Source organism: Lontra canadensis, unplaced genomic scaffold, assembly GCF_010015895.1.
Source record: "Lontra canadensis isolate GAN:19392208 unplaced genomic scaffold, GSC_riverotter_1.0 scaffold173, whole genome shotgun sequence".
In the NCBI taxonomy this organism is placed as follows: domain Eukaryota; kingdom Metazoa; phylum Chordata; class Mammalia; order Carnivora; family Mustelidae; genus Lontra; species Lontra canadensis.
In genome coordinates, this window is record NW_022631167.1 from 1,635,256 (window position 1) to 1,647,580 (window position 12,325).

General features: G+C 39.6%; 2 protein-coding genes across 2 annotated transcripts in view; one reads left to right on the top strand and one right to left on the bottom strand.

The window, feature by feature from the left end:
• The first annotated feature begins 3 nt into the window (after nt 1-3).
• Nucleotides 4-8,630, top strand: SLIRP (SRA stem-loop interacting RNA binding protein). Its single transcript, XM_032846264.1, has 4 exons — nt 4-149; nt 3,478-3,536; nt 7,967-8,074; nt 8,511-8,630. Exons 1-4 carry the CDS (start codon nt 53-55, stop codon nt 8,580-8,582), a joined length of 336 nt encoding a protein of 111 aa, XP_032702155.1. The 5' UTR covers nt 4-52; the 3' UTR covers nt 8,583-8,630.
• The window catches only part of SNW1 (SNW domain containing 1), a 33,951-nt gene continuing 30,245 nt past the window's right edge, over nt 8,620-12,325 (bottom strand). The window contains exons 12-14 of the mRNA XM_032846261.1: nt 11,517-11,634; nt 9,383-9,546; nt 8,620-9,303 (exon numbers count right to left, since the gene is read on the bottom strand). Coding sequence (XP_032702152.1) covers nt 9,105-9,303; nt 9,383-9,546; nt 11,517-11,634 — 481 coding nt within the window. The 3' untranslated portion in view covers nt 8,620-9,104. The remainder of the gene's footprint in view (nt 9,304-9,382; nt 9,547-11,516; nt 11,635-12,325) is intronic.

Below are 12,325 nucleotides of genomic sequence, written 5' to 3' on the forward strand. Positions count from 1 at the left end.
CAAGATTCTTCCGGGGTCGCGACCACAAGTCGCAGAGGTCCTCGATCTAAAGATGGCTGCCTCTGCAGTGAGGGGTGCTGTGGCGCTGCGAACGAGTGTTAGCCGGCCCGTGGCTTTTGTCAGAAAAATCCCCTGGACCGCGGCCTCGAGTGAGTGATGGAGACATGTTAGGGGTTGAAGTTTTAGGTAAAAGCGATCCTCAAAAGCACTGCTTTCGGCGGAATGCGTGTCAGCGTGGTGGCTGGATTAAGAGCTGTGGTTCCTGAGCAAGCCAGTGAGCAGAAATTAAAAAAAAAATTTTTTTTTTTCAATGACTCGTTCAGGGATGCCCCTTAAGCTTTTGCGGCCCGCATTCAGGGTCTCCTGCCTTTCCATTGTGGCTCGGTGGAACGGTTCGTTACTTGAAAACTCAAGATTTACGATTTGGAAGTGATTATTTTGACAGCGGTGTGGAGGGTGGATTCAAACTGGCAAGACTGAAGGCGAGGAGACGCATTAAAAAGCAATTTCAATAATTTAGTCCAAAGACGAGGACCTGAAATAGGGTAGTGGTAAAAAGGGGGTCAGATCCATTTATGTTAACAAAACAAAATCAACGGCTTTTCGCGATGGCTTGAGTGGGGTAGGAGTAAGAAATGAGGGAAAGGGAAGAACGAATTCCAGGTTTTTAGCGTTGGTGAATATCGTGGTTAAATGTAGGGGAAGCAGATTAAAGAAGATGAGGAGTAAAGTTTAAATGTGTTGAGTTTGAGAAAAACCTGTGAAGTCTCCGTCAGGCAGTTGGACAGAGGAGATGGTGTATCATTTATTGAGAAACGTCCTTTGAAGCCATGCTGTCTAGGTTAGAATTCCACCTCGGCCATTTAATAGTTGTGTAACCTAACGGGAGGTAATTTGGGAAAAGGGCTCATTGTTTCTCAGTTTCTTCTATGAAATGGAGTCAGTGATACCTTCTTGATAGGACTTTTGATTGGGTTAAATGAGTTTATATGTAAACCACTTAGACTTGTGCTAGATACAGACTAAGTACTCAATAAATGATAGTTGTTTTCATGATTACTATAATCACTGTAAGCTTATGGGATAGGCCTAGGCTGGAGATAGAGGGTTGGGAGTAATCAGTATTGAAATCTCTCATCAACATCGATTTTTGTCAGTTGCACTTTTGAAAAATGGTTTTTACATTTGCTTACTAAAAATTAAAAATCCACGGTCACTATTGTAGGTATTCATGTGTCAGGTCATCTCCTTTAAACAAAAGAATGGAAATAGGATTACTCACTTCTTAGCCTTTGTGGCCCTGGTGTGAGTAGTAGAATGGGAAATAGATTGTTTTGGGCCCCCCTTTCTTAATACGTAGCAGGTGAAGATCTAGGCAGTACAATGTCTTGCTTAGGCCCTGTGAAACTGTATAAAGGCTCCGGGATGTCACCATCATCCTGCAGCTGCAAGTTTCCAGACCATAATGGGTTGGTTTAAAACTCATAAAAAGAGTGTAACATACAATTTTGAAGCAGTCTCTCTTGGTTCATTCATACATTCTGCAAATATTTCAGGGGTATCTGTTTGAGGATGACATTGTTCTAGGTGCTTGCAGCAGTTTTTCCGTAACAGTTATAGGTAATTTGGGAAGACGGTTAACTTCCAGAGCTTGTTTGGGAAGTGGATGTTTTCTAGAACTTTTAATACCTTGTTCAAGACATGCATATTTAACACTGTTTTGTTTAGTGGTAAACAAACAACATGTTTGTCCTGGTGCTGATCCATGAGGTCCTGAATTTGCCAAATGGTTTGACCAACTATTAGAGTGCTTCTGAAATTTAGTCTGTGTGGGTTGTTGACAGATTACTAGGCATTTTTTCATTCAGCAGGTACTGCCCTACTATTGTCAGTTACTGTTGACATAGTGGACTCAACACTCAGGGAGTTTATGGTATAGTGGTGAGGGTGAGGAGACTTAGATACAGGCAGTTGTTGAACCAGTGAAGTTTAGATGAACTAGGGGGAAATAACCCAGTAATACGAAATGTTAATCAGGGAAAGTATAAGCACTGTAGTTCAGAAGAGATCAGGTAGTTTTTGATCTTTAAGATTATCTACTATGCATCTCTGAGGCCTCACAGGGGTAGTACATTGCCTTGTGTGGCAGTAGAAGCCCAATAAAATAGTATTTGGCTATATTTGGCCTGGGTCCTGAAAGATAGTTACAATTTAGGCAGGAAGAGATAAGATTACTGACATAGCAAGGGGAAAGAATGACAGGCAAAGGTGGGAATCCGTAGGGTGGATACATAGAGTTTCATTTGCTGTACTAGAGAGTAACTATGGGCCAGCAATAGGTAATAAGGCAGGAAGGGTAAGTAGGGTCATCTCAACAAATTTTAGAGTGTCAGCTATTTAACAGAGTGTAAACTTTATGAAAGGGAAGTAAACTGAGCTTTTGTTTGAAAATCCCTAATATGGCTGGCAATATACTGTGTTCTAATTATCTGTCTTGTGTGTGAATTTCTCACAGGGATTATTATCCATGTACTTAGTACAGTAACTGATGAAGACAGTCATCTGCTGGGAGTAATGACTACAGTCGACTCAGCAGTTTATTTGCATATGCCCGCACCCCATCATTTCCCCTCATCTCTGGCACATTGCAGCTTTATACAGATGGTTGCTGACTTACTATGGTTTGATTTACAGTTTTTTGACTTTACAGTCAAAAAGTGATAGGTGAAAATAATAGGCATTCTGTTTGATTTCTGTTTGATTCTATTTGATAGGCATTCTGTTTGATTTTTTTCGCATGCTAGTGATAGGCAGTATGATGCTCTCTTGGGTTAGGAGCAGCATCAGCAAGGGGCAGCTCCCAGTCAGCCATGTGATCACGAGGGTGAACAACTGATAGACTTACAGCCATTTTGTCCCCATATAACCATTCTGGTTTTCATTTTCAGTAGTCAATAAATTACGTGAGAAATTCAACCCTTTGTTATAAAATAGGCTATGTGTTACGGTTTTGCCTAATTGTAGGCTAATGTAAGTGTTCTGAGCATGGTTAAGGTAGGCTGGGCTAAGCTCTGATGCTCAGTAGGTTAGGTGTATTAAATGCATTTTCAACTTAGGATATTTTCGACTTAGGATAGCTTTATCAGATGTAGCCCCATCGTAACTTAAGGAAGTAATCAGTACCGTAGCTACTTCCTAAATCTTAAGGCTTCAAGGAAATGAAAGGTAGTTCCTGTTCACAAAAAGTTTGGGGATTCTAGGTCCCCTCTTGGTTTCTAGCTACAATCTAGGATGGAGGATGCAAAATACATTAACTGCTTTTTTTTTTTCTTTTTAAGTAATCTGTATGCCCAGGTGTTGGGCTTGAACTCGACCCTGAGATCGAGAGTCACATGCTCTACCATCTGAGCCAGCCAGGCGCCCCAGGTATATCAACTAATACACTAACTACTTTTAACATGTTTCCCTCCTATACAGGTGAACTGAGAGAACACTTTGCACAGTTTGGCCATGTACGAAAGTGCACTGTACCTTTTGTGAGTATTATCTTTTTAAAAAATGTTATCCTTTAATTTTTGATCCTCTAATTTCATCCTTGAATTCTTGACTTTGTTAAAGCCTATCAGCTTATATGATTTTTTTTTAAGATTTTATTTATTTGACAGAAAGAGATCACAAATATGCAGAGAGGCAGACAGAGAGAGAGGGGGAAGCAGGCTCCCTGCTGAGCAGAGAGCCCGATGCGGGACTCGATCCCAGCACCCTGAGATCATGACCTGAGCCGAAGGCAGAGGCTTAACCCACTGAGCCACCCAGGCACCCCAGCTTATATGATTTTTAATGGAGTGAAGCTACTCAGTGTTTATTGATAAAATTGTGGGTGATACTGATTAAAACTGTAAAACAAATTCCTGTATAACAAATTATGACACAGATTTTTAAAAAAAAGATTTTATTTATTTATTTGAGGGAGAGAGAGGGAGAAGCGGGAAAGCACAGGGAGAAGAGAGGGAGGAAGGAGGGAGGAGGGCGAAGCAGACTCCCAGCTGAGCGGAAAGCCTGATGTGAGGCTCGATTCCAGGACCCTGAGATCATGACCTGAGCTGCAGGCAGACGCTTAACCAACAGAGCCACCCAGGGGCCCCAAATTACCACATACTTACTGACTCAGAACAGTACACATATATAGTAACTCACAGTTTCTGCAGATCAGAAGTCTGGGCACAGCCTTGCTGGGTCCTCCGCTCAGGGTCTCACATAGCTGCAGTCCTGGGATGAGCTGGGGCTTTGGTTTCATCAGGGGCTCAAAGGCTCAACTGGGAAAGACTGATTTTCAAGCTCTCTCAGGTTGTTGGCAGAAGTCATCTTTGAACTGTGGGTCTGAGATACCTACTTTTTTGCTGGCTTTCAGCTTGTAGGGACCACCTGCAGTTCTTTGTTACCTGGGAGGTGTGTAGGCTGTCTCCCAGCACGGCAGCTTACTTCTTCAGTCGGCAGAGAAGTTTCTCCAGTCTGTTAAGACTGTCTTATAACATGGTCATGGGAATGACGTCGCATCACCTTTGCTGTATAACTGATCAGGCAAGCAGCTTCCCATCACTTTTGCCATATTCTTTTGGTTAGAAGTATGTTACAGATCCCTCACACACCCAAAAGGAGGGGCTTATTCAGAGGGTTAACATAGTGAGAGACATGTGGACATCATGGAACTATCTTAGAATTCTGCCTAGTCCAGTATTGTAAGGACTTGATACTAGAGAATGATTTTATCATCAAACTAATTGATGGAGAATATCTATTTTAAACTTTATCCTTATTAGGTTGAGTGATTTTTTTTCTCCTTTAGTGTTTTTGTATTTGTTATATTTTCTTTTCTTTTTAAGGAAGATTTAGAAATCAGTTTATAAATTTGTTCTACTTTATCCTGGGCTGTATTTGTCTGTGGGCTTTCTAGAATTACTGAGTTGGGGGGTGGGATGTGAGTACGCTATAGTTCACGGCAACTGCTTCACTAAAACTGCCCCTTTTTTCCTCATGGCACTGAGAAGGCCATGACAAAATATTAACCTAAAGTAATTAAAATTCTTAACTCTTGTTTTAATGTTAGTTGCCTTCCAAGGATCTAATAGATTGATCCTGTTTAGTGCTAGTGAGGGTGTAGGGAAGCTGAAATTGTTCGGAAGTTTACTTCATTTTTTTTTTTTTTTAAAGATTTTATTTATTTATTTGACAGAGAGAGACACAGCAAGAGAGGGAACACAAGCACGGGGAGTGGGAGAGGGAGAAGCAGGCTTCCCACTAAGCAGGGAACCCAGTGTGGAGCTGCATCCCAGGACACTCGGATGATGACCTGAGTCGAAGGCAGACACTTAACAGCTGAGCCACCCAGGCGCTCAGAAGTTTACTTCATTTCTGAAGGGCATTTTGGCAAAAATCAAAACTAAGAATTTACATTTACTTTGATCTAGCAATTCCATTTTTAGGAATTTATTCTACAGAAATAGTGTGGTCAAGAATGTTCAAAGCAGGGACACCTGGGTGGTTCAGTTGTTTAAGCATCTGCTTTCAGCTCAGGGACTCTGAGATTACCCGGCCCTGGAATTGAGTCCCTCATCAGGCTTCTTGCTCCACAGGGAGACTGCTTCTTGCTCTGCCTGCTGCTCCCTCTGCTTGTGCTCATGCTCTTTCTGAAAATAAAATCTTTTTAAAAAAAAAAAAAGAAAAAAGTTCAAAGCAGCTTTGCTTAATAATATAACTGGAAAGAACCTAAATGTTCATTAAGGGGATTAAATAGATATTAATTCACTGATACAATGGAGTTTTAATATAGGTAATTAAAAGAATGAGGCGTAAATATTACACAAAAATTTTTCTGTAAGCTTAAAAACTAAATTTTTACGAAGAGGATGAAATTCCTATTTGACGAACATTAAAAAAAACATTCTCTGAGGGCACCTGAGTGGTTAAGTTCATTAAGTGTCCAGCTCTTGATCTCAGTTCAGGTTTTAATCTCAGAGATCATGAGTTTAAGCCCTGCATTGAGCTCCACACTAGATAGGTGTGGAACCTACTTAAAAATTTCTCCCAAAATAGTAACACATTTCTCACCATTTCCTTCTTGAAAGTGTAAGCAAAATTATTTAGGACCTGGAGTTAATACCTTAAACAGAAGAAAACTTTGATTCTTGGTAAAACTAAGTAAAATGTTAACAGGAGAAAAGTTAGAGGAGTTTTTTTTATTTAAGATTTTATTTATTTGACAGAGATTGTAAGTAGGTAGAAGTAGGCAGAGAGAGAGAGGGGGAAGTAGGTTCCCTGCTGAGCAGAGAGCCCTATGCGGGACTTGATCCCAGGACCCTGTGTTCATGATCCGAGCCGAAGGCAGACGCTTAACTGACTGTGGCATCAAGGTGCCCAAAAAGTTAGTTTCTTTTTTTTTTTTTTTAAAGATTTTATTTATTTATTTGATAGGCAGAGATCACAAGTAGGCAGAGAGGCAGGCAAAGAGAGAGAGGTGTAAACAGGCTCCCTGCTGAGCAGAGAGCCCGACTTGGGACTTGATCCAGGATGCTGGGATCATGACCTGAGCTGAAAGCAGAGGTTTTAACCCACTGAGCCACCCAGGCACCCCCAAAAAGTTAGTTTCTGATAAACAAATTCATGTATTCAAACCCAGGTTCCTTTTTTTGCTTTTGTTTTTATTATTTTAAGATTTTATTCATTTGTCAGAGAGCAAGCAAGTGCATAAGCAGGGGGAGCTTCAGAAAGAGAAGCAGGGTCCCCCACTGAGCAAGGAGCCTGCTTTGTGGACTTGATCTCAGGACACTGGCATCATGACCTGAACTGAAGGCAGATGCTTAACAGACTGAGCCACCCAGGTGTCCCATCCTTTTTTTTTTTTTTTAAAGATTTTACTTTTTACTTACTAATTGGCAGAGCAGCAGAGGGTGCGGGGGAAGCGGACTCCCACTGAGCAGGGAGCTCAATGCGGAAGTCGATCCCAGAACCCTGGGATCATGATCTGAACCAAAGGCAGATGTTTAACTGAGCCACCAAGGCGCCCAGAAATCCAGGTTCCTGTATCTTAGAATGCATAGTACCTAAGTTTTACACAAACACACATTTTTTAAGGCTTTTAGTAACAGAACTGGCCATACGAAGTAGAGGAGAAACTAGCTGAGGTAAGGAGTGAATCACCAGGATATTACCAGAAACTTCCTGCAGTATAAGTTAAGACTTAAAAAGTCACCTTTTAAATTTGGGGGCAATTTCTAAAAATTTGGTTTAGGGGTGGTGCAGAGCATAACGTAACTTTGTAAGAAGATTGATGAGGTACTGAGTGAATAGACCTCTTTCTATCTGTTCTTAAATAGTAGGGCTGGTGGGGTGGGGGCAGGCTGCACGCAAACACACTAGAACCTTCTCCGCATGTGCTATGTGTAGGTTGGATGATAAGCACTCTGTGTTTTGCACAAAGTAGCGTTACTTTAATCTAGAGCTAGGTAAATGAGGGTAATATATTTTTTTTTCTACTTTTCACTAGGACTATATAATTATAATGGTAGTGGTGGTGATGAGAGTATTTGTTTCCAAAACTACCAGAAACGAGCTAGGTTTTGAGGCCTAATTTTTTAGTTTCTAGAATCGAGGAAGTTAGAAACAGAGTTGTTTCTTTCTGTGATCAAAATGTCCCTTTATTGTTAGTGTAGTTTGTATCTCGAATGACAGAAACTTCACTGCCAGTATTTTACTTCTCCAGTGGCAGCGGAAAAGCAGAATGTTAAGATTAACACAAGGGTTGACCTTTGGTAACTAGGAGGGTAAGTATGTATTAAAGCAAGGTTTTTGACATTTATTAAAATCTCAGTTATTCCATTTGGGCAGATGAAAAAGTTGGTAGTTTGATTGGAGCTCATGGAATCTTTCTCAGTTCATGATTAATCTTTTCTAAATTTTGAATTTTTAGGACAAAGAGACTGGATTTCACAGAGGTATGGGTTGGATTCAGTTTTCTTCAGAAGAGGAACTTCAGAATGCACTACAACAAGAACATCACATTCTTGATGGAGTAAAGGTAAATATTTTTCTGTATAACATCATGAGCTTTCTGTATATCCGTTTCGGAGGTCAGAAGTACGGAATGACAAGGACTTTGGGAGATTTTTAACTGAAGTTCCTTTAATATTGGTTAAAGAGTGGTGGTGGTGGTGGTGGTAGGGTGCCTGTCCTATGGTGTCTGGGGAGGGTAGTTTAGGAAGACCCTTTAACAGTTAGCAAGGTATATCCAACATAGAACAGTAGTCTGCTTACAAGGGAGACTGGCTTTTCCACTTAACTATGCAACCTTGGGTTAAACTGATTTAGTCTTAAGACCAGGGATCAGGTAACATCCTTTTGACTTACTGGTGCTGACTCCCTCATAAAAAGGCAGTCTTAAAGTGGCAATCTTCAGTTGGAATGCTTTTGCAGATACCAACTTTCCTTACAATATTTCTTTTTCTTTTTTTTAGCTCTACGTTCAAGCTCAAAGACCAAAAGTTTTGCAAGGGGATCAGACATCTGATGAAGAGAAAGACTTTTGAGACTATTACTGCCTATTAGAGTAAATAAAATTAAAAATTTTGTCTAAATGTTTTTATTTGAAACAAATAGTTGCACCAAGCAAGAGCTTAATTTCCCCACTCCAAATTAAAACAAAATGTAGTAGGGGCAAACGTCATTTGGCAGGACAGTTCCAGTACGTGAACATCCTTCTACTCACTGTGGTTGGGGCAACTTTATTCATCAGCAGTCATTCTTACACAAAATATTAACCCCAAAGTACTCATGTCACAAAAAGGAAGTGGTCTTCATTTCATATGTGGGGCAGTATGTTCTATAAATGCCAAAAGGTAGGAGAAGCACAAACACAACCCACTCTTTAAAAAAAACTAAATAGTTCAAAGAATTTCCCCCCTCCCCCCTTACTCCCGTAATAAAAAGTAGTGCTGGGGTCTGACACCCAGATTTGGTTTTTATCCTGGCCATGTACAAAGTGTTTCCCCATCTGACTTGCATCATTAGGGTTATGGGTAAAAGTTCATTGACTTTGAAGAAAGGTGTGTCTACTCCTTTCTCCTCTTCTTGCCTTCATGCTCATGTTCCTTGGGGCGGCTGCTATCTGATGGTCTTTTAGAGCCCCCGTGCTGTTTGGCTTCTTCCAAAAACTTGTCCAAACCAAAAGGATCTTCCTCAAACTGAACTGGTCCTTCTCGGCCTCTTTGTCTGCGGTCTGAACCAGAAAACTCCTTATCGGGAACAAATCTAGGGAAAAAGAGAAAGGACTATGAACTACTTTGTTTTCACTGGTGCAACAGTGAAACTGTGCTGTCTGCTTAGGTACCTGTTGGTCTTTATTCTGGCTTCTAGGTCATCACCATACATGTCTTTGTCCAGATTTTTACTGGGCCTATAAATATTCTGGGCCATATCTTTGCCACCTCTCCAGGCTTGATCATAAACGTTGTAAATTTCATCTTCTCCACCTGCAAAACCACTGTCCATACCCTGTGGGAAAAGGAAATTAAATAAAAATATATTAAAAGTTGGATCTGATTACATTCATGTAATCATTACTAGCGCACATTTTCAGCAATCTGAACTGCAAATTAAAAAGATCTTCATAAAAAAACAAAGTCCATAAACTTTATTCTTACCAGGTTTGGTCCTTAAGTAAAGTGCTAATTAACAAGTTTGACCACTTTAGTGAAGTAGTCATTAAAATTGGAGAGTATAAGCAGGTACTTAATTTCAGTTGTATAGATAGTGGCAAGAAGACAAAAGAACTATAAAGCATTTATCTGATGTTACTCATTTATTAAGTAATTAAGTTCTATTCCCAACATGGGGCTTGAACTCAAAATCCCAAGACTAAGATACAGATGCTGTACCAACAGTATCTCATGGCATTTAGAATAATGGTGCTTTACTTCTTAACTCCCTGAGAACTTCACTATTACAGCATGAGACAGGCTCTAAGAGCAAATCCCAAGTCAACAATGAACAAATTTGTTTCATATATTTGGATGGCTCCTCAATACAGGGATGTGCTCTTCTAGAAAAATTTTTATCACAGCTTTGAAATAAGCTTAAGCTTGTAAGACATAACTGTCGTAAGTATTTGCCTATGTGGAACTTGCATGCCTAACCCTCCTTTGTTCAGGCTGGTAAGTTACCACTGCACTGTGTTTAAGAACACAACCTTTGACCCCTGGGGCTAAAACTATATTACATGTTAATTTAAAAAAACTGCCAGTTTTATCACTAAAAACTTAAAATTTTGAAAACAAAATAAAACAAAACCCCCACAACCTTTGAAATCAAACGTTTGAATCTTCTATCAATTTCTAGCTAAACCACTGTTCCTCAATTTCCTCATCCACAAGTAGAGATTATAATGAATAGTATGACTTCACAGGGTTTTTATAAGGATTAAGTGAGATAATAAAAGTGAAAGACTTAGAACAATGCCAGGAATGTAAAAAAGTATCCAATTAAGTTATTATTAACTAGAAGAGCGTACTCAAATGCCACCTTCAAATCTTAAAGACTCAAAAGTCATAATAAATTTTTCCTCTCTGTATCCCAGTAGAACTTTATACTTCCATGTATTTATTGTTATCTGCCCTGTCCTTACTTATACATATATAACGTCTTTTCTGGTAGACTCGAATGTTCCTTGAGGGCAAAGGCACATCTATCTTTGATCTCACCGTCTAATGCACAGTACATAATCAATGTTGGGTGGATTAACACATAAAGGCACTTCTTCGGGCCTAAGGTATCCTAGCTGGTTAATAACAATAGGTACTAGAAATCCAATTTCCTGACAACTAGTCTAGCACTTAAATTTAGTTTTACAGCTTCATCATTTAAAGATCTCAAGTTATATGTTTCTTTAGCATTAAATTTGTGTTTCAAAGATCAACAAAAAACCCAAGATACACTTTTGTAGGATACTGGCTTTATAAATTAAAGACTAATACATTAAAACCAAGTTTTATGGGGCGCCTGGGTGGCTCAGAGGGTTAAGCCTCTGCCTTTGGCTCAGGTCATGATCTCAGGGTCTTGGGATCCAGCCCCGCATCAGGCTCTCTGCCCAGCAGGGAGTCTGCTTCCTCCTCTCTCTCTGCCTGTCTCTCTGCCTACTTGTGATCTCTGTCAAATAAATAAATAAAATCTTAAAAACAAAACAAAACAAAACCACCAAGTTTTATCAACTTATTTCATTCATTTTTTTAACCGTGTCTTAAATTTTAGCCAACTGTAGAGGTCAAAATCAGAGTTGTTTTATCTTATGTCAAATAAGATGAAATAAGATAAAACAGTTCTATAAGTTGTAACACACAACTACTAATTTTCTCTCTCACTATGCCAGTACACCTTAGGCTGATCCAAATCTATGATAATGTTAGTTTTCCCTGAGGACTGGTATTCACATCAACACTTAAGACAAGCTATGTCTAAACTCCTGGTACCTTGGATTGGTTGAAAAGCCTTTGGTCATACTGAACTTCATTGGACGTTCGAGGATTGGGCACACCAAGAGCAATGACTTCACTGATATCTCGATTTTCATTTCTCTGTAGTTTCGACCTGTTTCAAAATACAATGTCACTAACAAAACTCTTTACAGACGAGCTGAATTTCAATTTCAATACAACCAATCTCAGAAGCAAAGTTAATGAATATGTCCTGTTCATATCTTGTGAACATATATTCCCTGATAATGCATAATCAGGTTGGCAGTTCTTAGAGCATTTCAGAGACATGGTTATTAGAAGAGGTAGGGTTTTATAATCAGGCCTTCCTGTTAGCGGAAAAGAACTGTCAAGAGACTCACTCTTGACACGAATTCTTTAATATAAGCAATCACCTTATGAGGAGAGCATGCTGAGATATGAAATTGCTACAGTCCATACTTGCTATTATACGAGGACTGGGTGGGGGGGACTGGATGCAAATCCGATGTATCATATGAATCACTGTCAACAAGCCAGAATCCGTTCTTTACCTAAACCACATTCAGTAATTTTATCCTATTAGAATTTTGAGGAAAACATGTCAATGACTGAATTACTCAGAATGATATTCAGTATTCAGATTATCTTAATGCCCCTGCTGTTCCAGTATGTATGCAATCTACGTCGCAATGAAACCAGAGTAACTGTCATCATTTATTTTACCAGAAACTCAGGTCTTAAAATAATTTCTACAGACAACCTGATTTTCACGCAATCACAAGTTTACAGCTTTTCTATGTTATTAATTCCCATAAACACTTTAC